Raw genomic sequence first — 27415 nt, 5'->3', positions numbered from 1 at the left:
TGAATGTGGCTCTGGCATTTACCACTACTGTGACTTGGGCGAGTCACCCCAGTTTCCTCAGCTGAAAAATGAGTGATGGGATGAGATGACCTCTGAGGTCCCTTCCAGCTCTAGATCCATGATACCAAGACCTGATCAAGGTCACACAGGTAGCAAGGGGCAGAATTGGGATTTGGACCCACTCCTCTAAATTCAAATGCAGCGCTCTTCCTACTGCAGCCTGGCCCCTAAACAGCCCCTAGTCTAAGGGTTATATGCCCTCTTCCCCTCTCACTGCCACCCGTGCCCTTCAACTGGCCCTGACACCGTTAGAGACAGAGGCCTTTGAGCAATGGCTCCGAGGTGAATTGGGAGGTAGAGGCAGATCTCTCTGGCCCGGGTTCAGGCTCAGGAATTGATCTAAACTGGGAAGCTGGGTATGGTCCAGGGGGTGAGGACATACTCTTTACCCAAGAGCTTCCCAGGGCCGGTTTCCCTCCTCCCCCTCTTTCTCTCTCTCTCCTCTCGTACTCCCTCCTCCCCTTCTTCTTGCACCTCTTCTCCCTCCCGCCATTCTCCTTCTTCCCCGTTCCCTCCACCCCTCCTTCCTTGCCCCTCCTTCCCCCTCCCCTCAGCGCCCACCATCGCGTTTGCGCTTGCGTCGTCGCCGCGCGCTGGGCTGACGCGCCGGGCCTACGTGAGCGTCGCGCGGCCGAGCTCGCCGTGTGCGGGAGGGCTGGTTGCCCGGGTAACCGCGGGAGTTTGTTGAGGACAGTGCGGGAGCCTAGCGCTGGGTCGCCATGCAATTGAAGCACTTGAGGACCCTACTGAGCCCTCAGGTGAGCCGCCTCGGGTCCTTTCGGCCTCCCGCCGCCCCCCCTGACGGGACTCGAGGCCCGCGGGCAGCGGGGCACCGGTGGGGGCGGTACCGAGACCCTGAAGGGGGATCGTCTGGGGATGCTTGTGGGGCCTCCCTCCCTTCCTCCGCGCGGCGGGGCGGGGCCGAGGCGCCCGAGCAGCACCAGCCCGGGTTCCCCAAGGGGTCACCACAATGACAACCGTAGCCCCCGAGATCTGGACAGCCGGAGATGGGGGGGAGGGGTCTCGTCCAACCCCGCCGTTTGACAGAAGTGACCTGACCAAGGTCACACAGGGAACGTGTGACAGGCAGAACCCGGATTTGGATCCTGGGCCACCACCTCTGGACCTGCGCTTCTCTCACTGCGCCATCGATCTGCCTGTTGGATTGGATTTAGCTCTAAATCCGTGCTCCTGGGATAACAGTAAAAATAGCTCGAGTTTCACTGTTGGCGGAGCGCTTTACATGAAGTTATCGTGTTTGATCCTCACAGCAGTCGTCCTGTGGAATAGGTGGTGGTGTTGTCCCGTTTACAGATGAGGAAACTGAGGCTGGAGAGGTTAAGCGACATAATAATAGCCATAATTGTGACAAGTAGCAAGTGTACGGCGGGATTTGAACCTAGGCTATTCATCTACTTGGATCTCAGAAAGTTGTTGAGCATCCAAGGGATCTGTCCAAGGGGAAATGGGACGGAGGGGTCCGGGAGGGGACACGATAGCTGCCTTCAGGTTTAGGAAAGGGATTAGGAGCCGCGGTTGGATGTCGAGAAGTGCTTACTAATTAGCACCGTCCAAAAGTACAGGCGGCCTCGGGAGATAGCACGTGCCCCCTTCGAGCGGAGAGGGCTGTTTGGGTTCTTTTTCACTCCACTTCTGCGATTCCGCGAGACTTGAATCCAGGGCAGCGCCCTCAGCCCTTTCTTTCAGCCCAACAAAAGCAAGAACTGGAGACTGATGGTGGTGGTCTTAGTGGCGTGACTGTGAGACTGGTCCTGGCTCAGGGAGGTTGCCCTGGGTAGTTGTCTTAGTAAGGTGTTTTGGGGGTTTTTTTTGGAGAGGAAGGCTACAGGGCAAAGAATCTAAGAAGGTAACCCACGGTATAGATTAGCTCAAGGAGTTAGGATTCCAAAGGATGATTCTGACCTCAGTTAAGAGAAATCCTTGGTGACAGATCTGCATAGGGCTGGTGGTGGGTGGGGAGAGTAGATACTTTAATGCTTCATCGCCCTGGGCACTCTCTTCACTATGATCTAGGCTGTGAGATGGTGAAGCGGATAGAGCAGCACTGGGCCTGGAGTCAGGAAGACCCAGGTTCAAATCCAGACTCTGTCACTTACTACTAGTATAACCTTGGACAGGTCCAGATGGGGATAATGATAGCACCCTCCTTTTACAGGGTTTCTGTGAGGATCAAATGAGGCAATGACTATAAAGTGCTCAGCACAGTGCCTGCCGTGGTATAAATGTTAGTTGTTGTTGTCTAGGCAGCTAGGTGACACAACAGCTCCAGCTGGGCCTGGATTCAAGAAGGCCCAAGTTCAAATGGCCTCACACGCTTACTAGCCGTGGGACCCTGGGCAAGTCACTTAACCTCAGTTTGCCTCAATTTCCTCAACTATAAAGTGAGAATAGTAATAGCACCTGCCTCCCAAGGTTGTTGTGAGGATCACATGAGATAAAATTTGTAAAGTGCTTAGTACAGTGCCTGGCACATAGTAAGTACTATGCTAACCATCATCATCATCATCATCATCATCTTTGGATCTTTCCATAAAAGATCTGCCCAAAATGCCTGAGGGCTTCTTTTGGTTCTTTTGATAGTTAATGAAACACTTATGTTGTTTATTTCTTATCCCTTATTCTTGCTACACAACTGGCCTACTTCTTTTTCCAATTATACATTGCTTTGTGATGTCTTTTATGCTACTTCTGGTTTGTAAGTCTTGAGTTCTTGAGAGATTTATAATTTCCCTGGTGAGGGTATGCCCACAATCTCTTCATAACTTAGTGGGTTGTCATTGAGAATTGCTGTGACCTTCCGAATTTAGCTAGGCTAGTCCTTAGAATTATAGAATTTGAAAGTTGGAAGGGACCTCACCGACCCTCTAGTCCAACTCATATGCCAAAGGAATCTCCACTGGAATATACTTGACATGTAGTAATGCAGCCTCTGTGTGAAGATCTCCAAGGATTCCCTGATTCAGCTCAACCCACTTTGAGATGACTCTCATAATTAGCAAGGTTTTGCTCACATCAAACCTAAATTGGCTTTTTTGCAACTTCTACCTATTCCTCCTGAGTCTGCCATCTAAGGTCCAACAGAAAAAGTTTAATGCCTCTTCCATATGACAGACTTTCAGATATTTGAAGATATCATGTGCCCCTTCTCTTCTCAAAGCATAACATGTCCAGTTTCTTTAATCAGTTCTCAGGTGTCAGGAACTCAAGGTCCTTCACATCTGGTTACCCTCCTTTCTTCACTCTAGCTTATCAGTGCGCTTTTTAAACTATGATGCCTAAAAATGGACACAGTGTTCCAGATAAGGACTGATGAGGGCAGAGTACCTAGGGAATATTACCTTCTTATTACTGGATATTATGCCTCTCTTCATGAAGCTCAATCATATCACACTGTTGAACATATTCACTTTGCAGTCCATTAAAATTCCTTAGTCTTTTTCAGAACAATTGCCATCTCATCGTGCCTCCTTCAGCTTTGTTCGTGAAGCTCATTTTTTGTACCCAAGTGCAAAAGTTTTATATTTATCACTATTGAATTTCATCTTTCTGGCTACTTGAAGTGTTTTCTCTTTGACCTTAGAGCTCTTGAATTTGGCTATAATATTCCTGGGAATTTTCATTTGGAGATCTTGTTCAAGGGGTCATCAGTGGATTCTTTCAATTTCTATTTTACGCTTTGGATATTGGGGCAGTTTTCCTTGATAATTCCTTGAAATAAGATGCCTAGGTTCTTTCATGGCTTTCAGGTCCAATAATTCTTAAATTATCTCTCCTTGATCTTTTTTCCAGGTCAGTTGTTATCCTGATGAGATATTTCACATTTTCTTTTATTTTTTCATTCTTGTTTCTTGATGTCTCGTAGAGTTATTAGCTTCCATTTTTCCAATTCTGAGTTTTAAGGAATTATTTTCTTCAGTGAGATTTGGTACTTCTTTTCCCAGTTTTCCAATTCTCCTTTTAAGGAGTTATTTTCATCAGTGAAGTTTTGTACCTCTTTTTTAAGGTGTTATTTTCTTGAGTATTCACTGTGCCTCTATTACCAAGCTTTTATTTTTTTTCATAATTTTCTTCCATTGCTCTCATTTCTTTACCCCAGTTTTCCTCTACAAGTTTTATTTGATTTGGAAAATATTTTTTTAGCTCTTCCAAGAATTCTTTTGGGGTTTGTATCCAATTCGTATTTTTCTTTAAGGCTTTGCTTGTAGCCGTTTTGACATTATTGTCACCTTCTCAATTTGTGTCTTGATCTTCCCTGTTACCATAGTAGCTTTTTATGGTAAGATGCTTTTTTTGTTGTTATTTACTCAGTTTTCCAGGCTATTCTTTACTTTGATCTTTATGTTACAGTTCCTGGTGTGGGGTGAGGAGGAGGGTCACTGTCTCTAGCTTCAGACTTTTTTGCACTGCTATTTTCAGAATTAGTTCTGAGGATTTGGAAATTTTCAGTGCTTTTAAGGTATGATCTGGGGAAAGGTGTGGACAGTGCTCTCCTAGTTTGCACTCTTGTTCTTATCCAGGCAAGGTCCTTGATCCCTTGGGATTACAAATTATACTGCTCCTCAAGTCCCTAGCTCCCTCTTGACCAAAAGTGCAATTCTTTGCTTTCAAACTATAACCCAGTAGTGGGTATAGGCAATAGAGTTTCCAAATAGCATCTAGTCCTACATCCAGTCCTTAGCACAGGGATGACCCTGTAATCTTTTTGACCAGTTGCCAAGGATCCTTACCATCTGTGGCTTAAGAACTCCCAAAGCTGCTGCTGCTTCTGTCACCACCATCCATTCCTACCATTGGTGTTACTTCCACATGGGCTCTAGGTCAGCTCTCATACCTGCGTCACAGATCTCTCCTTCCAACCTCCTAAGTTGTCTTGGGCTGAAATAATGTCTTACCCTGACCTTTTTTTGGTACTACCACTCCAGAATTCGATTTGAGGTGTTAAAGTTGTTTGGAGGGGAATGTTGGGAGAGCTTAGCTGAGTGTTTCCTGTATTCCACCATCTTGGCTCTGCCCCCTCAAAGTCTCTCTGAATTTCATCTTACTAGATTCAACCCAATATTCTAACCTGTAAAGATCCTTTTAGAGCCTGTCATTCAAGATAGTTGCTGAGAGCTATCCTTCTCAGCTTTGTGTCACCTGTAAATCTTTATGCCATTTATGCCTTTACAGTTGGGCTTTGATAAAGAATTCTAAACAAGAGAGGACCAAGCACAGATTCCTGGAATCCTACAGTGGAGACCTCTTGCCACATTGACATTGAACCATTAACTTTGGTTTGAGTCCAGCCATTTAACCAGTTCTGAATCTATCTGATTGTATGTTGTCTAATTCATATCTTTCCATCTTTTCTACAAAAGTATCATGAGATATATACCAAAAGTTTTCACAAAATCTGGGTAAACTATATCTGCAGCATTCCCTTCATTTAGTTTAGTTTAGTAATCCTATCAAAAAATATTCTGATATGAGCCCTTTTCTTGATGAAACCTTGCTTCTGGCTCTTTGTATTCACTGCTTCCCTGTCTAGATGTTCACTGTCTCTTTAATGATCCATTGTAAATTTTCCCAGGAATCAAAATCAAGTTCATAGGCTGTAGTTTACGACTCTTCAGTCATTCAATTAGTTGAAAAGCATTAGTTAAAAAGCTTATTACATGTCAGGCACTGTGCTCAGAGGGTAAGTGACTTGCCCAAGGTAATACAGCTAGTAAAGCATCCAAGTCTTCCTGATTCCAAGTCCAGCAGTCTATCCACAATTTTCTTTTTAATTTTTAAAGTTTACTTTTCCCCCAACAGGATGGGGCTGCAAAGGTGACCTGCATGGCTTGGTCCCAGAACAACGCCAAATTTGCTGTCTGTACAGTGGACCGTGTGGTGTTGCTGTATGATGAGCATGGGGAACGGAGAGATAAATTCTCCACCAAACCAGCTGACATGAAGGTGAAGAGAGACAATACTTCTACTTTGTCCTCTACAATGGAAACTTTTCAGCACTTTTCTCTAGTCTTAAGACATAAGAAGTGGCATATCACTCTCTTATTCCATCTATTTCCCTTTTCCCCTCCATATTGCCCTTAATTTCAGTACAATCATATAAACCATTTTTTAATTCTTTCTCCTAATATACTTGCATTCCTTTGTCTCCCCCTTAGTATGGTAGGAAGAGCTATGTGGTGAAGGGCATGGCTTTCTCTCCTGACTCCACTAAGATTGCCATAGGACAGACTGACAACATCATCTATGTATACAAGATTGGCGAAGATTGGTAAGTAAGGCTAGAGACAGTGAAAGTGGGTGGCTAGGAGGATATGAGAAATGAAAGGGAAATGACGCCCTGGGGAGAAGGGTCTAAGAATGAGCTATTAAGACCTGCTCAAAATACAGAGGCATTTACCATGCTTTACCATGATATTCGTGCTTCTGGCATTGTGCTTTCCCAGTCCCATTCCTAGGAGAGTCGGTGTCACATAAACAGAGCAGAAGCACTGTGTCTCTGCTTAGTAACTGAGCTATGGACAATGTCACTGAAACTTGGTATTGTTCACAAAGCCACGGCCACTCAGAATCCCACATAGGCTTCTGTCTAGTGCTCCTATGGAACCTCTGTGGATAGAAATACAAATGGGCCTAAGGAGGTAGTTCAGTGGTATTTTTCCTTGCTGCTCCTTACCTAAGGCTTCTCTTGATTCTTCCCTTAAGATTTAATTTTAACAAATTGATTCTGCTTTTGATACCTGTTTTTTTCCTTTTTTGGGGCAGGGGTGACAAGAAAGTAATCTGCAACAAATTCATCCAGACGGTAAAGTATTATACTCCCTCAGGATGATTTTATTAGAACATACAAATTTTTATCAGGATACCTGACTCTCTGAGAGTTCCTTAGTCTGACATCTGGTGCTAAGTCTTTCCATTGCCAAGGAGATAGCAGTCTTGCTACTCAGCTTATACGCTTTCTCTTTTTGAGCTCAATTGTGTCTTTCCATGCAAAAGACCAGGGTAGTGCTTCTATATTGATTGGTTCTGATAGTTATAAGCAGTGCTAATTCCACAAACCTTTTTTTTTCTTTTTCTTCCTTATAGAGTGCTGTTACTTGTTTACAATGGCCTGCAGAATACATCATTGTTTTTGGACTAGCTGAAGGGAAGGTAAAGGAAGGAAACACAGAAGAGTCATCAACAAGGCCTCTTCTTCTTTAGGATAAGATCTCTATATAGTATTAGTATTTATTTTATAAAGGTAAGGTGATTGACCTTATTCGCACCAAATTTACCAAATGACAGTGGAATGGAGAACAGCTTTCATATTCCCAACACATGAGTTTAATTTTACTGGAGGGGAATAAGGGTTAGGCTATTTTAGTCTAAGCTTTCCCTCTTCTTAAGTCTTGAGCATGTGCATAATCTAGTCTCCTTTTGCTGCCTTTCTTCAGGGTCAAAGTGAAGAAAGAGTTCATCTAGCTTTTTAATCTCTCTCTTTTTCAGGTCCGTTTAGCAAATACTAAAACTAATAAATCATCTACCATCTATGGAACAGATTCTTATGTCGTGTCACTAACATCAAAGTAAGGGAGAGTGCTGCTGGGGGTGGGCGGGACGTAAGGATATTGGGAGTGGGTGGATGAATGGCTTTTGAGAGGCTGTGTATGAGGGTTGGAGGGAGCCACAGGTTGAGATAGGGCTTGAAAGTAAAAGGGCACTTGCTTGATGGGATTGAGTACCTTAGGAGAGGCAGTGTAATGGCGGGGTGGGGTGGGGAATACTTTGAACTTCAAGTCAGGTAAGACTTGGGTTTGAATCCAAGCTCTGACATTTATGAGGGGTAACCCCCAAGGCTGTTTTCTCATTTGTAAATGGGGATAAAAATGGATGTTGTACCTATCTTATAAGTTGTTAAGTTCAAATGAGATAATGGATATAGATAGAGTGCTCTTTAAATCTTTAAACATCCTGTAAATGTCAATTATTATTACTTCATTTTCCCAATATCTACTTTTTCTCTTGACTTTCCAGTGGCTCTGGGAAAGGAATTCTTTCTGGTCATGCTGATGGCACCATTGTCCGATATTTCTTTGATGATGAGGGCTCTGGGGAATCACAGGTATGTATGATAAGGGATCCTCAGAAATCAAGGTATTTAGAGAATAAAGGTAAGGTGTGGCTTGGAGCTTCATAGGAAGAAGATTAAAAGACTTAGATGTTTGGACTTGGGAAGTCAAGAGGCCTAGAATCTTAAAAGAGAGAGGGATAGAGATCCCAAGCCTAAGAATTCCTGGGAGCAATAGGCATAAGGATAATGGAAGTTGAGGGTTTTTTTTTTTTTTTTGAGAATGGTACCTTAAGACTGCTTGAAGCTAGAATGAAATGAGCCTGGGGAAAGTGGGTTGTGTGGCTGTGGTCTGGTCTCTGCACATTGATCAATGTGTGTGGTCTCACTGGTAGGACTTACAAATGAATTTTTTTTGATATCAGTTTGTGTTATAGTATGTATTAGGGGTAATTGCCTCTTAGACACTGGTCAGTGTGTGTGTGTTTTGTCTTCCTAAAGAAGATTTGGTATGTATAAGTTGGATCTTTCTTGTGTTAAAGGAATAATTTCTGTAGGGAGAACATGGTCAAAGTAAGTGTGAAGGAAGTGGTTAAAAGAAAGGGTTTTGGTTTTTTTTTAATGAAAACAAGGTCAACATGGCTGCCTTCCAGACTTCCTCCATTCCTGTTCTAGGGGAAATTGGTCAGTCATCCATGTCCACCCTATGCCTTGGCTTGGGCATCTAATAGCATTGTGGCTGCTGGTTGTGACCGAAGAATTGTCGCTTATGGAAAAGAAGGCCATGTATTGCAAACTTTTGATTATAGCCGTGACCCTCAGGAGCGTGAGTTTACCACAGCTGCAGCCAGTCCTGGAGGCCAAGCAGTTGTACTGGGAAGTTATGACAGGTGAGACAGAAAAATGGTTGAACAGTCAGCAGAAATATTGGGAGTCATCCCATAGTCTTGTCCCATCTTTCTCTGTGCTACCTTTTAGTTTTTTCTCATTCGCTCTTCTTTAATCTCCTTGGTCTCAGACTTCCTATTTTTGTCTTTTCTATATTTCTTTTTTCATCCCTTTATGCCTTTTTTCCAGATGACTTCTTCCATCTTCCTTTACTCCAGCTCGCACCCATTTCCCTATCTTTTTTTCTTCCTCCTTCAGAAAACATTATTTATTTTTAATTAAATTTTTTATTTTTAGTTTACAACACTCAGTTCCACAAGTTTTTGAGTTCTAAATTTTCTTCCCCTTCCTCTCCTAGCCCCTCCCCCCCCAAGATAGTATGGAATCCTATGTATGTTCTACATATACCTTCACATTAAACTTATTTACACATAGTCAAGTTGTAAAGAAGAATTATGACCAATGGAATGAATCATGAGAAAGAAGAAACAAAACCAAAAAAGAAGAGAAAAAAAAGAGAGAGCACATAGTTTGCCTCAATCTGCATTTAGACTCCATAGTTCTTTCTCTGGAAGTAGATAGCTCTTTCCATCATGAGTCCTTTGGAGCTGTCTTTGAACCTTGTATTGCTGAGAAGAGCCAAGTCTATCGAAGTTAGTCATCACAGAATCAATGTGACTGTGGTTGTGTACAATGTTCTCCCGGTTCTGTTCCCCTCACTCAGCATCAGATCATGTAGGTCTTTCCAGGTTATTATGAAGTCCGTATCTTCCCCATTTCTTACATTCCAATGTATTCCATTACATTCATATACCACAACTTGTTTATCCATTCCCCAATTGATGGGCATCCCCTTGATTTCCAGTTCTTTGCCACCACAAAAAGAGCTGCTGTAAATATTTTTGTACATGTGGATCCCTTTCCCACTTGTGTGATCTCTTTGGGATACAGCCCTAGAAGTGGTATTGCTGGGTCAAAAGGTATGCACATTTTTATAACCCTTTGGGCATAGTTCCAAATTGTTCTCCAGAATAGCTGGATCCGTTCACAACTCCACCAACAATGTAACAGTGTTCCAATTTTCCCACATCCTCTCCATCATTTATCATTTTCCCATTTTGTCATGTTAGCCAGTCTGACAGGAGAGATGTGGTTCCTAAGAGTTGTTTTGATTTGATTTGCATTTCTCTAATCAATAGTGATTTAGAGCATTTTTTCATATGCCTATAGATATCTTTAATTTCTTCCTCTGAAAACTGCCTGTTCATATCCTTTGACCATTTCTCAATTGGGGAATGACTTGTATTCCTATAAATTTGGCTCAGTTCCCTGTATATTTTAGATATGAGGCCTTTATCAGAGACACTGGTTGTAAAGATTTTCTGCTTTCCTCCTAATCTTTGTCGCATTGGCATTGCTTATACAAAAACTTTTCAGTTTAACATTATCAAAATTATCCATTTTGCATTTTGTAATGCTCTCTATCTCTTGTTGTGTCATGAATTCTTCCCTTTCCCATAAATCTGACAGGCAAACTATTCCTTGCTCTCCCAAATTGTTTATAGGATCAGCCTTTATTCCTAAATCATGAACTCATTTTGACTTTATTTTGGTATACAGTGTAAGATACTGGTCTATGCCCAGTTTCTGCCATACCCATTTCCCTATCTTTAAGAGCTCACCTTACCACCTCTCGTCTTACCTTCCTTTCCACAGCTTCTCTAACCATCATCCTTTTGTCCCCTTCCCAAGTCACCTTGAAGTCTTTGTTCTGTCTCCCACTAAGACTTTTTTCCTCACTCTCTCTTATTGATCCTTTCCTCACCAATGAAGGGAAAACATTTTGTCCCATCAGTATCACACCTCTACTCTTTCCCCTTCCTCTACACCCCTCTGCCTAAGCCCCCATTCCTTCTACAAGCCATATGCTTTGTGTCCTTAAATCCCTAGGCTTCGGGTGCTGAACTGGAGCCCTCGACGAAGCATCTGGGAGGAGGCAAAGCCCAAAGAGATCGCCAACCTGTACACAGTCACTGCCTTAGCCTGGAAGCGGGATGGTTCCCGACTTTGTGCAGTATGTTTACCTAGAACCCCCTTCCTGACAAGGACTTTTCCCTTTCCTAGGAAAATCCTCTTTCCCTAAAGATGTTTACCTGACCCCACCAGCAGCTCTACCTTCTTTTGGCCCCTTTCTACCAATTCAAAGACTGGAAGTAGGGAGGAGAAATTAAATCTTCTCTGTTTAGAGGTCACTGGGAGGATGCAAAGAGACATGCATAAAGATCTGGTGCTTCACCAGCGACTCACCACTTTGTGATGCCCTGCTTCTGCCTTCTTTCGCTTTTGTAATGCTTACTGCCAGCTCTCTTCCAAATAGTCTCTGTGTCCCCAGATGCTTTTCCCTGGCTAATAATTCTCCCTCAACACTTTCTAGTGGCTTCCAAATGCTGCCATTTTTTTCTCACAGGGTACATTGTGTGGTGGGGTAGAGCAGTTTGACTGCTGCCTCCGAAGAAGTATTTACAAGAACAAATTTGAGTTGACATATGTAGGACCCAGCCAGGTAAGTAGGACACAGTCCATGCATCCAGGTTTGCCATGAGTCACCCAGCTCTGTACTATTTCCTTTCCCCCCAGGGTATATCACTATTATATCCAAGGATAACTATTTTCATCACACTGCAGGCACAGCTTCAGTGAAGAGCAGGTCACATCAGGGTAGTTCCCTTCCTTCAAACCACAACACTTCCTTCTTTTTAGAGAAGAGACTGGCAGACATCAGATCTTTTAAACTGGGTTCTAGAAACTGATTCTCAGTCCTTTTCTAGTCTGAAATTGTCTTGATTGTGAACTGTCTTAGGGAAGGAGAATAACTCACACTTACATGCTACTTTAAGGCTTATAAGCATTCTTCTCACACATCTGTAAGAAAAATAGTGCAAGTATTATTATCCCCTTATTAAGATGAAGACACAGACTTAGATGAAGTACCCAAGGCCACAAAGCTGGGACTGAGATGTAGGTCCCCTAACACCCAATCCAGCTCTGCTTTCACTCTACCATGTTGTAATAGAGTTTGCTAATTTTTAAAATCTTTTTTTTGGACTAGACCTGTGATTGCATTAGTATTGGGAACTTCTGGTAAGGAAATTCCCTCTACCAATGCACCTATTCTACCCATTCTACAACTTAGAGAGTTGCCTGGGTCAATGAGAAGTTAAGATATTTGCCCAACCAGTATGTATCAAAGGCAGGATTTGAACCTAGGTCTTCGGGACGCCAAGGCCAATTCTCTAGAAATTATACCATAATGCCTTTTAAGTTTTACTTTTATTATCTTCCTTTTACTAATAGTTAATTTATAAGTAGCTAGAATTTATATAGTACTTTAAGGTTTGTAAAGCACTTTGTAAATATTATCTATCTCATTTTTTCTTCATAACAATCCTGAGATGAAACCTGCACTCAGATTCAATGGGATTGATTCTCTTTCCTTGTGGGTGGAGAGACCCAAGTTAGGAGAGGGGAATAAGGAATGGGAGGTTGGGGAGGGACATAGTGCCTTCTGGGCACTTGGCTCTGGCCAAGGTGGCCAGGTAAGCCAAAGACCAGAAGTGCAGAGGGCCAAGAGCCAAGAACCCAGACAGGCAGGCAGGCAGGCATGGATAACCCTTAGCCCAAAGAAGGGATAGCTCAGGGTCCAGGCTCTCAGTCTCTCAGCAGACCCAGGGTGAGAGGGCTGAGGCCTAGGACCAGGCAGAAACTCCAGGTCTTGCTTCCTTTTTCCCCAGCCAGACTCTTTCCTTTCTCTACCTCCAATCCCTAGGGCTGGCCAATCACCTAAGGAGGGACCTTCCCTTACTAGCCTTTGCTTTCTTTGGCTACTTAAGTTCCTGAAGGCCAGATTGCCAAGACTAGAGCCTGATTTCAGGTTAAAGGCCAATGTTCAACCTGGGGTGAAAGTGATTTCTTATTTCTTGAGCCCTGGGGCATGTCCAGAGCCCAAGGGCAGGTCCTGGAGCTAGGCTCAGCAGTTCCCTTAGCTAGTCTAGGATCAGACAGCACCTTAAGGCTCTTAATCCCTTCCAGGGGACACAAAAGCAGTCAGGCAGACCTTGATTCCCTGGGAGGGGCTCACCTATCAGGTACTCTCTCCCACAGCAATCAGAAGAGCTGAGAGAGTGCCAGGGTCCAAGACTAGGTAGAACCTCCAGGCTCTTAACTCCATTTCTCCTAGGGATAAGCAGGTAAGCAAGCAAGCAGGCAAACCTTGAGCCTAAGGAGAGCTAAAGGTTCCATGCCCTGTGCCACCCTCAGCAGCTTCTGGGCAGTCAGCCTTATTTCCAAATATATTCGCCCTTCCCTATCCAATGAGCCATCCCTTACATCAAAAAACTAAAGCAAAAAAGTTCAGCAAAACCAACCCCTACATCAACCTTGTCTGATAGTATGTGCAGTAATTCTATATTCAAAGTCCCCCACCTATGCAAAAAAGGGAGAGAGGTGACTTTGCTCAACTCTTCTGTAGGGTTAAATTTGTCCATTATCATTACACAGCGTTCAGTTGTTTTGGGTTTTTTTTTTGTTTATTCATTTATGTTATTATAGTCATTGTGTATATTGTTTTCCTGGTTCTGCTTACCATATTCTGCATCAGTTCATAGAAATTACCCATGTTTCTCAAAACTCTTCTTTATCTCCATTTATTATGGCACAGTAATGTTCCATTACATTCTTGCACCATATTTTGTTTAGCCATTCCTCAATTAGTAGGCATTGTGTTTCCAGGTTTTTGCTTTGTTTTGTTTTTTGTTGTTGTTTTTGCCAACCTATGATTTAATTGGTGTAGGGCTCTCCATTGTGTGGCAGACTTCCTCTACCAATGCAGTTCTGTGTCTATACAGCTGATAGCACTGATAACCTTAGAGAGTTACCCAGGGTACTTAGAGGTTAGGTCATTTGTCCAGCATACCACAATCAGCATGTGGAAGAGATCTCCCTGATTGTGTGGCCAGCATTCTATCTACTGTGCTACACTGCTTCTCTAACCAGTTCTTTCCTACTGCAAAAATTGGAGATAATCAAGAAGCAAGGCAATAGAATTAAGAGGGATCACAAAAGGTTTCCTGTAGAAAGTGTGATTTCTATCTGGGACTTGAAGGAAACCAGGGAAGCCAGGAGTGAGAGATTGAGAGGGAGAACATTCCAGGCAGAGGAGCCCAGAGTTGAGAGATGGAATGCCTTATTCAAGAAACAGCAAGGAAGTCAGTGTTACTGGATTGAAGAGTATGTAAGTGGGATGTAAGAAGACTAGAAGAGGGAATGGGGGAAAGAGGAGCCAGTTATGAAGGATTTTGAATGCCAAAAAGAATTTTTATTTGATCCTGAAGGTAATAGGGAGCCACTGGAATTTAATGAGTAGTGAGGGTGACGTTCACTCCTGTGCTTTAGAAAAACCACTTTGACAGCTGAGTGGAGGATAAATTGGAGTGGGGGGAGACTTGTGGCAGGCACAAAAAGGAGGCTGTTGCAACAGTCTAGGCATGAGATGATGATGGCCTACAAAGTGGTAGCTGTGTCAGAGATGAGAACAGGACATGTGAGAGGTTACAGAGGTGAAATTGACAGGCCTTAACAACATGTTGGAAATGGGGGATGAGAGAGAGTAAGGAGTCGAGGATGACTCCTAGGTTGTGAGCCTGGGTGACTGAGAGGATGGTAGTGGCCTCAACATAATAGGGAAATTTGGAAGGGGGGGGAGGATTTTGAGGGAAAAATAATGAATTATCTTAGACATGTTGAGTTTAAGATGTCTTTGGGAAATCTAGTTCAGGATGTCCAATAGACAGTTGGTGATATGAAACTGGAGGTCAGCAGAAAGGTTAGGGCTGAATAGCAGATTTGAGAATCATCGGCATAGAAATGAGTATTGACTCGTGAGAGCCAATAAGATCACCAAGTAGAGAAACAGCATAGAGGGAGAAAAGAAGAGTGCCCTGTGGTCCACTCACTGTTAGTGGGCATGACCTGGGTGAAGATCCAGCAAAAGAGACAGAGAAGAAGCTGTCAGGTAGGAGAGAACCAGGAAAGTGGTGTCCCAAAAACTTAGAGAGAAAAGGATATCGAGGAGGAGGGAGTGATCAACTGTCAAAAAATGTGTGGAGTTTGAGAAGGATTAGGGTCAAGAAAAGACCGTTAGATTTGGCAGTTAAGAAATTATTACTAACTTGGAAGAGCAGTTTTGATTGAATGATGATCAGAATCCAGATTGTAGAGAGTTAAGAAGCTAAGATATTTATGCAAGTTGTTATGTCGAGCCATCAGCCCTTTACTCCCTTCACATTCTCCTCTACCCACTTTATTCCCAATTCCCCATTAAATCAGTACCAGCCTCTGACCTGTGCTTATGGAAAAGACAGGATAGGTGAGAGGATGGGTAGGGTTCAGGATGCTGACTCCTCTCCTAGGATGAAATGTTTAAGAGAAAGGCATAATGGTCTAGCGGGAAGAGTACTGATCTAAAACTGATAGAAAACCAGGGTTCAAATCCCAGCTCTGCTACTTAGTACCTGTGTGATCTTAAATAAGTCACTTTACCCCATGGGCCTTAGTTTCCCCATCCATAAAGTGAGGGAATTAAACTAGATCATCTCTAGGGCCTCTTTAGCTCTTAATATTCTATGTAGTGGTTCTCTGTGCATTGCCTTTTACCCAGGTGATTGTGAAGAATCTTTCATCAGGCACTCGTGTGGTCCTCAAGTCTCACTACGGGTATGAGGTAGAAGAGGTGAAGATTTTGGGTAAGGAGAGATATCTGGTGGCCCATACCTCCGACACACTGCTGCTAGGGGACCTGAACACCAATCGGCTCAGTGAGGTAGGGACCGAGGATGTAGGAGCTGTGGGGCTATCTTGGATGGGTAATAGGAATCCATTCCTCAGAATGCCTGAGGAATAGGAGGTGGGGAAAAGTCTTTAGGCACCGTAGACATTTTGATTCTAGGTGATCTGGTTTTAATAATTTCAGTGTTAAAGGTCTGGCACAGGGACCCAGAAGGCTTAGGGGGCTGGGACAGAGAGATCTCTGAAAAACGTGATATTATTACTATATTTGGACTCCTTAGAGACATGGTAGGGTAAAAGAGAGGGAAACCAAGAGAACCAGAAGAAGATCTGCCACTGGAGCCTCATTGTGTAATACCCACTATCAGTCTCCTTCTGGCTAGCTTTTATCATTTTTTCCTTCAACCCCCCACCCCCACCCCAAGCCTCTTGGATTTGTGTCTTGATTAGTCTTAATCTTCCCTTGTTGCAGGTGGCTTGGCAGGGATCTGGCGGCAATGAGAAGTATTTCTTTGAAAATGAGAATGTGAGTGGAGCTGAATTTATGGACCACTTGGTTTACCAATCCCTTGATTATCCCCATCTTTTCCAGTGTCTCACTTCCTACTGAAGAGAACTGGCAGTGAATAAAGATAATGGTAGGAGAGAGCGCTGATTAAGTAGAGGAGTGATGCAAAAGGAGAGTTGTGCACTCAGTGCAAGAATCAGTGCTCTAAGGTGCCACACTCCACTATTTTTTTCCTTCCTGAAATGAAATCTTGGTTAATATGTTAGTGTCACTCTTTTCTAGGTCTGCATGATCTTCAATGCTGGAGAGCTGACTCTGGTGGAGTATGGGAATAATGACATCCTGGGCTCTGTGCGTACTGAGTTCATGAACCCCCACCTCATCAGGTAAAACCCAGATACCCCACTTTGTCATGGATGCCTTTCACTCTAACTTGTGACTCTCATCCCTTCACGTGAGACCAATACCCAGACACACCACCCCCTTCAAAACCTTAGAGAGACAAAGATATAGAACATTTGGGATTTTGGTTAAAGAGCTGACCTTGGAGTGAGCAGGACCTTAGTTCAAGTCCTTCTTAATCTAACACATATTGGCTTTGCGATTCTGGGCAAGTTACTTAACCTCTCAGTGTCCCAGGTAACTCCATTTGATTATATGTTGCTGAGAAGGTATAGATCTTCATTGTGAAGGGAGTTCCTCACCTGAAGCTCACTACCCCACTGAAATCACAGGTCTGAGCAAAAAAGAAAAAAATCAGCATCAAAATGCCAAGAACCTAAACCTTGTTTGTACTCTAATATTTTTCTTGAAGTGTCCGTATCAATGAGAGACGTCAGCGGGGAATGGAAGAGAACAAGAAGCTGGCTTATCTCATAGACATTAAGACCATTGCAATCGGTAAGAGCACTACACAATTCAGATAGACAAATTGCACCCACATTGTACTTAACTGCTCAGGGCTCCAATGTCCTTATCTGTAAAATGGGGATAATAATACTTTGCATTGTCTATCTTGCAAACCTTAAAACTCTCTAAACAAATAATCAGTGTGAATTATTCTTATTATCATAGTCTGTTTTAGTGTAATGTTTACTTATACACATCTGTGTCTCAGGCATCATGACATGATGGATAGAGAACCAGACTCAGAGTCAGGAAGACCTGGATTCAAAGGTCAACCTTTGATCCACATTGGCTGGCACTTTAACCTCTAAGTGACTTGAAGCAATTTAAGTTAGAATATAAGTGCTGAAAGGTGCCTATCTACATTCCTAGAGAAAGTTTCTTCACCAGTAATTTCCCTATACTAAGGAAATCACAAGTCTGGAACTGACTGCCCCACACCTTTTAAAAAAGTATGTTGTTCAGTCTTATTGGACTCTTCATTATCCCATTTAGGTTTTGGGTTTTTTTGTTTGTTTGGTTGCGTTTGGTTTTTTTTTTGTTTTTTTTTTTTTTGCAAAGATACTGGAGTGGTTTGCTATTTCCTTCTTCAGCTCATTTTACAGATGAGGAGTGTTAAATGACTTGCCTAGGGTCACACAGCTAGGAAATGTCTGAGGCCAGATTTGAACTCACAAAAATGAGTTTTCCTTGACTCCAGACCTAGCATTCTATTTGCTGTACCACCTAGCTGCCTTCAAGTAAAGTATACAAAGAAGGATACTTCATTATTTTTTAGGCCTTTTTTCTCAATTAGTCATTAATTGGTCTTTAACCTAAACATTTAATAAAATCAGGAACTAATGGTATATAAGGAGAAGTCATGTAATTGGGACTCTATTGAGGGAGTCTGAACAATCCTGAAAAGCTCTTTGCCCAATCTAAATGCAATGGCCTTTCTGATCACCTCCAAACCCTGATTGACCACACTCATGCTCCATGCTGCCAGTTTATCTTTAGCTAAGGTTTCATAGAATCACTGAATTTTAGAGTTGGAAGGGACATCTGATCTAACCTATACCCCACTCCACAACATGCCTGACAAGTGCTCCTCTGGCTTTTTCCTGAGGACCTCGAGTGCAGGGGAACCCACCCATCTCCCGAGGTAGCCTCTTTCACTATGGGACAGATCTAATTTTGAGTGATCATTAGAGCTGGATGAGCCTTATAAATCATTTAGTCCACCCCTCTAATTTCATATATTGAAGCTCTGAGAGGTTTGAATGAAGTCAAAACGTCAAGAGCTAATTGCCCATCTGGGGACTAAAGAACCCGGCACTCAGTTCATCCTGAGGAAGGACCACAGAATCCTTACAAAACGATGTGTAGGGAGATGGTGAGAGAGGAGGGAATGTTATATTTTCTCTTCATTATGTCTGGGCAGTTCCCTGGTTTTCTTCTGGGACTATCAGGATTGATTTTTGCCATTGTCTCTATTGCTTCTCCTGTTTTAAGACAGCACACCTCTGTTTGTTCTTGGATGGGGCAGTCAGACATGATTGCAATAGCTGCACTGAAGCAAAGATATGTTTTACTGTAAAGTTTATAAGTGCTTCCTACACAACAACCCCATAAGGGATACAGTGGAAGTCTTACTATGCTCCACTTACAAATGAAGAAGCTAAAGACTATTGAGGCCAAGTGACTTGCCAGTGATTACCTGGCTCATAAGTGGTCCTACCTGGTTTTTCTTGTCCTACTGTTTTTCTCCCTTCTTCCCTACAGCTGTCTATGTTCCTCCCTGAATCCTCCTATAACAACAATATAATTAAGCTTATTGATCAAGCAAATATTTCATATGAACATAAACTTGAGGAATATTTCATTTATAAATTATTTATCAGTGAGGTGAATGCTAACTTGATATTATGTTCCTGAGGTTTCTCTTGGGTTTGTTTCAATGAGGTCTTCTAGCACCTTTGAAATTATAGTCACCCTGTATCTTGCCTGGGACAGTTTCAAGCTGAGTGATCTCTTTTAAGCTCCTCCTGGTTCAGCCCTGTTCTGATTTAGAGTTCTGGGTGAGGCCAGATGTACAAAAAATTCTCCCTTCCTCTAAACCTCCAAGAATCCTAGATATGAATTATATTCTTTGGACTAGTCTGGACTCTGGGTTCACTAAAGACCTGAACTCCTAAAATTCCAGAACAGAGTCAGCATGTTAAGCATCCTAACAAAATAATGTCACATCACTATGTGATATACTTTGGGACAGTACAGAATTCCTGAGGCCTACCTTATGCCTTGGAAGCCTTTTCCAAACTGTCTTGGTACTCGGTGGTTGGTTCCATGGTATCACTAAGCATTTTCATGACCCCTCTTCTCCATTCTGCAGTGGACTTGGTTGGTGGCTACAACATTGGTACCATCAGCCATGATAGCCGTGTAGACTGGTTGGAGCTCAATGAGACTGGACACAAGTTGCTCTTCAGAGACCGGAAACTTCGTGTAAGATGATGGACTCCAGGACTGGTCACTTTGGCAGTAGCCACAAGCATAGTTTATAGGGGGCATGGTGCAGATGTTGCTAGTAGTACTTGAATGAGGGGGTCTAGAAAGACAGTGAGGGCCATTGAATTGCTGCTGCTGCTGTTGTTGCTATGACCTGGTGATCACTACTTCTTGCTTCTATACACTAACCACTCATTGATGGATAACTCAGGAAGGGCTGGCACAGGTTGCCTGGGTACAGCATCCATCCCTCTATTGCCATCATTGTAGCACTATATTGTAGCAGCAAGAAGGAGATGTGGGAAAGGAGGTCAGTCATCAGTGCATACCAGCTCTCTTAAAGTTTTTATCATTTGGGAACTTCCTACCCTTGTAAGTCCTAATCTCTTTGCCTAACTGATTTTCACCTCTCCCCAACATTGATGTAATAGTGAAAGTAAGTATTAAGACAATTCCCCTTTTGTTCCCTCATTAATGCATGAACTCACACCTTGAAAGTTATTCTGATGACTCTCAGTGCAGCATGTCATAATATCAAAGTTCTGCATAGAGGGCAAAGAAAAAATCTGACAGTTTTTAGTTAAGTGAAAGACGAATCATAAAGGTCAGACCTTTTGACATGTCCCCCAGCCTAGAGCTTAGAACTTGTTGTGATTCTGGACCCATCAGGTTTTTTGGAGTTGATCTGGCCTGTTATCAGTGTAGGCTCCTTTGGAGTGGGTCAGTGGTCATAAGAGGCCTGTACTATGTTAAAGGGCATGTACACTGCATGCTTTTCTGGCGCTCTGTTTCCCAAAACCAGAATATTTCAGATCTGAATGGACTAAAAGGGATACCCCTTGAGGGGGGAGTGGTATGTACCTGACTAGATGTACCCTTACCTCTGAGAATCACATGTTCACCAAAAAATGTTCAATTATTTCCCAGCTACTGTTCCCACTAGGGGAAACCCTCACCTCATCTCCTCCTGATTCTCTTTCCTCTACCCATCCTTTCCTCAGTTGCACTTGTATGACATTGAAAGCAGCTCCAAGACGATGATCCTGAATTTCTGCTCCTATGTGCAGTGGGTGCCAGGAAGCGATGTGCTGGTAGCTCAGAACCGAAACAGCTTGTGTGTGTGGTACAATATTGAGGCACCTGAGAGGGTCACCATGTCTTCTATCAGGGTATGGTGGGGCCTGAAGAATTTCAACCACAGTGTCTGACAGGGACAACCTAGTATTCTGTTCATTCAGATTTTGGCACACATTAGTTTTAATTTTCATGATTTTCAGCTGAGGTATAGAGAGAGCCTTAGGGAAGCATGAAAGGTCATTAGTATGATGCCAGTAGTAGTCTGTGCCATTCCACAAGGCCACTGCAGCATTCTCCTCACACTGAGGTGAAGCCAGTTTGGAGAGTCCCCTTGGATGGTTTAGGAGAATCCCACCTAGATCTGCCTCCCTATGTATGCCAGGCTGTCTCAGACCCCTTTTCCCTCAGCACTGCCCATCTCCCTAATTAGAAATCTTGGAAGAATTCTAGATTTGCTTAGGTGTACAGAGTAGAGAATATCCTGACTTATATTTTCAGGGTAATCTTGGTGCCACCAGCATGTTTAGGGGTAGCAGACCAGGAGGGCCTTGAAATCTAGTAGAGCTGATTGCCACCATTACCATTAGGCATCAGTGTGGTTTTGCCTGTTGGATTCCACTTTAGCCCGAGAATTTAATAGCACATAATAGATGCTGAGAAGCTGTGCCTCAGGATAGGACCCAGGAAAATCACATAACTGCGTAACTCCCTCAAGAGTGAAAGAAAATGGGAGTGGACAGGGGTGGGCCTAGTCTCTTAATAGGAGATTAATCCAAAGAAGAGATACTAATTCAGAACCTGGCTGGGGGGAATTCGCAGGGTGATGTCGTGAGTCTGGAACGGGGTGGGGGAAAGACAGAGGTGATGGTAACCGAAGGTGTGACGACTGTTGCCTATACACTGGATGAAGGGCTTATCGAATTTGGGACTGCCATTGATGACGGCAACTACACCCGGTGAGGGGATGGGCCGGGGCACGGGGAGGCAGGGGTTAAAACTAAGAGTAGAAAGAAGAGCCCGGTTTGGGTACTACTAAACCTGAGGAAGAGTGGCTCAGGGAGAGGGAGGGCCATCAAGGACCAATTTCCCTGCTCTGGTATTCCAGTGTCCTATGTTTTCTAATCCTGTGGTCATTCCTTGTGCCACTTCTAGAGCAGCTGCATTCTTGGAGACTCTGGAAATGACCCCAGAAACAGAGGCAATGTGGAAAACATTAAGCAAACTGGCTCTGGAAGTGAGACAGCTACATATTGCAGAAAGGTAAGTCAGAGGGTTGGATTGAGATACTCAAAGTTTTGAGAGCTGGGAAGGTAGGTGGCCAAAGTAGGTATAACGATGCTCCAATCCTGCCGTCCTGAGTCCTTCCTTGAAGTCTTTTCTTGGTACATCCCCATTTGAGATCCCAGCAGACTGATTATAAGTTTCTTGAGGGTAGGAACCATTCCTGTTATTACATTTTTGCAGTCCTTACTTGTTCACTAGTTCTACAGCCCTTGTCAACCTCACCCTTCTTCCAGGTGCTTCTCTGCTTTGGGCCATGTAGCAAAAGCTCGGTTTCTACATGAGACCAATGAGATTGCAGACCAGGTGTCCAGAGAATATGTAAGTATCAGCTTTCTGATCCTTTCAGTCTTTCAAATTGTGATTCCTCAATTTTTTTTGGAGGCGGGGAGGCAAGGCACTTGGGGTTAAGTGACTTGCCCAAGGTCACACAGCTAGTGAGTGTCGAATGTCTGAAGCCAGATTTGAACTCAGGTTGTCCTGACTCCAAAGCTGATGCTCTATTCACTGCGCCACCTAGCTGCCCCGATTCCTCAATTTTTTAACTTTGTGATTTGTAGCTTTCTGGTCATCTCTTTACTTTTTATCACCCCCTCAGTGAGAGACAACCAGTTATCTTGGGATAGCTCCTCAGTCCTCTTGGCCTTTAAGCCTCAGAGTTTTCACAATTTTCAGTACCCTGATCCCTTAGTGTCCAAGACCCTGTAGCCCTTCTTGCCATCCAGTTACATTCTCCTTCCTCTTCCATGCTTCCTTTTTATACACACCTTGGTCAGTATCTCCTTTTTCCTTGGCAGGGTGGGGAAGGGACTGACTTCTATCAGGTCCGAGCACGTCTGGCCATGCTGGAAAAGAACTACAAATTAGCAGAAATGATCTTTCTTGAACAGGTAATAGAATGGGTTTGCATGGATATGGATAAGTAATCTAGAGAGATGGGAGGAAAACTCACACATGGTGAGGAAACAATGATAGAGAAGTAAAAGCAACAGCTACAAACTACTTTTACCCAAAGGTTAGAAAAAGTGAGTTTTGGGAGAATGTTGTATGGTTAATTCTGGCTTTGTAAATGTGTGTGTTAGAAAATCAAAGTGAATCCCCTGTGCTTGCGACAACTCTTGGGGCAGAACAGCTGAGGAGGGCCGGGTGATTGGTTGGTGATCCTCATATCTTCCTCATATTCCTGTTTCCTTTCCCTCTGACCTTTCAGAATGCTGTCGAGGAAGCTATGGCCATGTATCAAGAACTGCACCGTTGGGATGATTGCATCGCTGTGGCCGAGGCCAAGGTATAGATGGCTCTTCCCACAGCTCTTCAGAAGTAAATTTCCCTTCTCACCTCACTTCAGAAATTTTCTCCTTTTGTAGATAAGACCAGAAAGTAGGGGTATGGTTGAACCTAATGAGATTGGTAGAGATCCGGAGCATCCTGGATCCTGAGGGTAGAAACATGTACTAACTTTCATAAATTCTCTTTTCTACACATAGGGTCATCCTGCCCTGGAGAAGCTACGCCGGGGTTATTATCAGTGGCTGATGGACACACAGCAGGAAGAAAGGGCAGGTGAATTACAGGAAAACCAGGGAGATGGGCTGGCTGCCATCAGCCTCTACCTTAAGGCTGGACTCCCTGCCAAAGCTGCTCGGTTGATTCTGGCTCGAGAGGAGCTGCTGGCCAACACTGAACTAGTGGAACACATCACCTCAGCCCTTATCAAGGGAGAATTGTTTGAGAGGGTAAGACAGATTTCCTAGTCCCTATTTCCCTGACAATACCTTAGTCTATAATTACCTCTATGTGACCTTGGGCAAGTCACTTAACCCCAATTGTCTTGCCTTCCCCCTTCAAAGAAACCCCCCAAAACACTAGGTTCCCGGGGCCCAATATCCTTGCACTCACCAGAGAAGGGCTCTATGATAGAGAGCCTTCTTGGCCTGATACTTTTAATCTCCGTCCTGATGTTTGTGATGGGAGAAGAATTTTATTTTAACAATAATACATTTGGTATTGCATCTTAACATGTTCCTAATAAAAATAATAATCATCATCATGTGCCAGATAGTATATTAAGCATCTTACAAATATTATTTCATTTGATCCTCACAATGACCCTGGGACATAGCTGCTATTATTAACCCTATTTTACAGTTGAGAAAACTGAGACTTTTTAAACAGAGGTCAAAGGTAAGTAGCTAGGCCAGATTTGAACTCAGGTCTTCCCGACTCTAGGCCCAACACTATCCACCACACCACTGGCTACATCTTTCATAAGCATTATCCTATGTATCATCACAATCCCGTGAGAGACAACGTGATAGATATTAAATATTACACAACATGGAACTGAGGCTCAGGTAACATACCCGGGCAAAGCCAGTGTTGGAATGAGATCTTGGATCCCCAGAGTACTAGTCTCAGAATCCTTCATTCCTCATGCTGCCTCTTCCAATACATGCACTGAATCCCTGTATTAACGTTGTGTATGTTAATAGGCAGGAGATCTATTTGAGAAGATCCGGAATCCACAGAGGGCCCTTGAGTGCTACTGTAAGGGCAATGCATTCATGAAAGGTAACAGTGCCTCAACTGTATAACTGCTCATAACTCTCTATGGAGATTCATATATATTCCTTCCCTTCACTGGCCCCCATATTTTCTTCTTTGGGTTGACTCTGCCTACAAATCTTCCCTATTCTTCCACTTCTCACCATCCTCCCCTATCCCTCATTTTCTTCTTCTGTTTTATGCGCTGAACCCTGAAAGTCTGAGCTGGGTTCTTTTCCTTATCTCTGGCAGCGGTGGAGTTGGCCCGCATGGCATTCCCAGCTGAGGTTGTGCGGCTAGAAGAAGGATGGGGGGACCATTTGGTGCAACAGAAGCAGCTTGATGCTGCCATCAATCACTATATCGAAGCCAGGTATGAAGAAGAAGCCAAGAGGGTAGGTCCGCAGGTGGGAGGTGGGAGTTCTGCAGGGGCAACTAAATTGGAGATCGACGTGCTAAAAGAAAACAGGTCCAAGAACAAGAAAGAACACAGATTGGAGTATTTCCTTCTATGCTTATCAACACACAGTTCTGTTTTCCACCTGAATGAATGAATGAAAAAGCATTTTTAAGTACTTATTATTATATACCTGTTTATAGAAATATTAAATTCCGGTAATACAAACACAAAAGTAAAATCTTTACTCTCAAGCAGCTTACATTTTTAATGAAGGAAACTAGACTTAAAGAAAAGTGTAGCCAAGAAAGGTGTTTTGGTCTGAGAAGTCACAGAACAATCTATTGATAGCCTCTTTCCACACATAGTGGCAGTTTAGATAATAAAAAGCCCTTGACTATCTCTCCTATGTCTGTCTTCATATCTAAACGTGTTTTCTTTGCCTCATCTCTTCTCTCCTAAATGTTAGGTGCTCCATCAAGGCAATTGAGGCTGCTCTTGGTGCCCGTCAGTGGAAGAAGGCAATTTATATCTTAGATCTGCAGGACCGAGCTACTGCATCCAAGTACTATCCTCGTGTGGCCCAACACTATGCATCCCTCCAGGAGTACGAGGTAAGGAATCAGACACCTGCCATTACAAGGCCAGCAACACAATCTAGAACCTCTCACAAGTACAGAACTTCTGAGAGGCAGAGGTGCCACTCCCTCCTTACTCAGCTTGTAGTGCTGATTTGGAGGACTAGCTCAGAAACCTCCTCTCAGAAAAAAACAAAAACTCCGCCACACCATGACCTGAGAGCTTTGTAGAAAAGAACGATTATTATTAGCCTTAGAGGAGCAGTGGATCAGTGACGAACCCATACTCATCATCATAATGATACCAGACATTTACGTAGCACTTTATGATTCCTTATAATGTGCTTTATGTGTTCTCATTTGATCCTTACATAGCCCAGTGAGATATTATTATCCCCATTTTACAGATGAGAAAGCAGGCCTAGAGAAGTTAAGTTAATTGCCCAAGGTCTTATAAGTGGTAGAATCAGGATCCAAGCACAGGTTTTCTGACTCCCAAGTCCAGTGTTCTTTCCATACTTTCTTTTTATTTAAGTTGAATTTTCATTCCCTCAAGAAATGTGAAGTGAAACCTTAGCTGCCTTCCCCTGCAAATGTCAGTGTATTGCTCTATACCATAGAAATATGAGGGGAATTCCCCTTGTACTCCTCTACATGTTGTTTAGTGCTCTTCTGTGCTACATGTATATAAAATTGTAACCTCCTTCTTGTCTTTCTACCACCACTAAAAGTATCGAGAAAATATCTGTCTCTCTTCAGTTTCCCACCCTAAGCCCCATCAGCTATTTCCAAATCTTTGCCCTGACCATTTATGTTTTCCTCTCTTTTCCTTTTCAGATTGCAGAGGAACTGTACACCAAAGGCGATCGGACAAAGGATGCCATTGACATGTATACCCAGGCTGGACGCTGGGAGCAAGCACACAAGGTGGGGAATAGGGGTGGACTGCCATTGTGGTCTTGTTGCTCTCGGCACCTAACAATGCCCCTTATCATTTTGAGAGAACTCTGTTTATTAGGTCAAGTTAACATCTAGTCTCTAGCAGGGAGAGGATTGAGTAAAGAAACCAATTTTGGTTCCTGTCCTTATTACATTGAAGGAAAAAGATGGAGACAAAAGCCATGGGAGTTGTGGGGGTTGGCTTCCCCCTCCTGAAATCCCAAGTTCCAATTGGTGACTTTTGCTCCAATCTCAAAGGTGTAGGGAATGAACATACTCCCTAATGATGCAGGGAATCTCTGAACCACCCTGCAGAAGAAAAAGGAAATTCCTATTCTATTTCTTCACTCTTGAAGAGTTTCTGGTCTTTGTAGTCCAGAGGCAAAGGTTAGGCTTCCTTGAAATAATCTTGGAATATGACAGTAGCGTTAGGATTTCAGCAAATCTATTACTGGTTTTAGGGAAGGGCTATTGTCCCTGTTCTGTGAATTGAGGATTCACAGAAGCCAGGCCTGGCTTATCATCTCTTCCATATACCCTGTAATCTCCTTTGTCCCCAAGTAGCAAGAGGGAGCACGCCAGCCAGATGGCTCCTTTTGACCTAAGAGACTACTCATGGCTCTGTGTCTCTGGACAGTTGGCAATGAAATGCATGAGGCCGGAGGATGTGTCTGTGCTGTACATTACCCAAGCTCAGGAGATGGAGAAGCAGGGGAAGTACCGAGAGGCGGAGAGGTAAGGGGGGAAAGAAAGACAAGAATAGGAAATGATTATAATAATGTCACATTTATGTAGTTTTTTAGGTTTTTCAAACACTCTCCTCACAGCATTCCTCTGGG

General features: G+C 43.4%; 1 protein-coding gene across 1 annotated transcript in view; it reads left to right on the top strand.

Annotated features, from left to right (window-relative positions):
* The first annotated feature begins 633 nt into the window (after window positions 1-633).
* IFT172 (intraflagellar transport 172) overlaps window positions 634-27415 on the top strand; it is a 43338-nt gene continuing 16556 nt past the window's right edge. The window contains exons 1-27 of the mRNA XM_036750610.1: window positions 634-818; window positions 5878-6021; window positions 6234-6346; window positions 6841-6880; window positions 7162-7227; window positions 7564-7643; window positions 8092-8179; window positions 8801-9015; window positions 10964-11087; window positions 11481-11576; window positions 15729-15890; window positions 16329-16382; window positions 16647-16750; window positions 17179-17264; window positions 19645-19757; window positions 20762-20929; window positions 21657-21793; window positions 21990-22097; window positions 22355-22439; window positions 22916-23008; window positions 23329-23406; window positions 23606-23854; window positions 24611-24689; window positions 24915-25035; window positions 25529-25673; window positions 26475-26564; window positions 27214-27311. Of these exons, the coding sequence (XP_036606505.1) occupies window positions 780-818; window positions 5878-6021; window positions 6234-6346; window positions 6841-6880; window positions 7162-7227; window positions 7564-7643; window positions 8092-8179; window positions 8801-9015; window positions 10964-11087; window positions 11481-11576; window positions 15729-15890; window positions 16329-16382; window positions 16647-16750; window positions 17179-17264; window positions 19645-19757; window positions 20762-20929; window positions 21657-21793; window positions 21990-22097; window positions 22355-22439; window positions 22916-23008; window positions 23329-23406; window positions 23606-23854; window positions 24611-24689; window positions 24915-25035; window positions 25529-25673; window positions 26475-26564; window positions 27214-27311 (2975 nt within the window). The 5' untranslated portion in view covers window positions 634-779. The remainder of the gene's footprint in view (window positions 819-5877; window positions 6022-6233; window positions 6347-6840; window positions 6881-7161; window positions 7228-7563; window positions 7644-8091; window positions 8180-8800; window positions 9016-10963; window positions 11088-11480; window positions 11577-15728; window positions 15891-16328; window positions 16383-16646; window positions 16751-17178; window positions 17265-19644; window positions 19758-20761; window positions 20930-21656; window positions 21794-21989; window positions 22098-22354; window positions 22440-22915; window positions 23009-23328; window positions 23407-23605; window positions 23855-24610; window positions 24690-24914; window positions 25036-25528; window positions 25674-26474; window positions 26565-27213; window positions 27312-27415) is intronic.

The sequence above is a fragment of the Trichosurus vulpecula genome, chromosome 3 (assembly GCF_011100635.1).
Source record: "Trichosurus vulpecula isolate mTriVul1 chromosome 3, mTriVul1.pri, whole genome shotgun sequence".
In the NCBI taxonomy this organism is placed as follows: Eukaryota; Metazoa; Chordata; class Mammalia; order Diprotodontia; family Phalangeridae; genus Trichosurus; species Trichosurus vulpecula.
The sequence above is the reverse complement of the archived record's forward strand: the minus strand, read 5'-3'. Positions and strand labels throughout refer to the sequence as shown.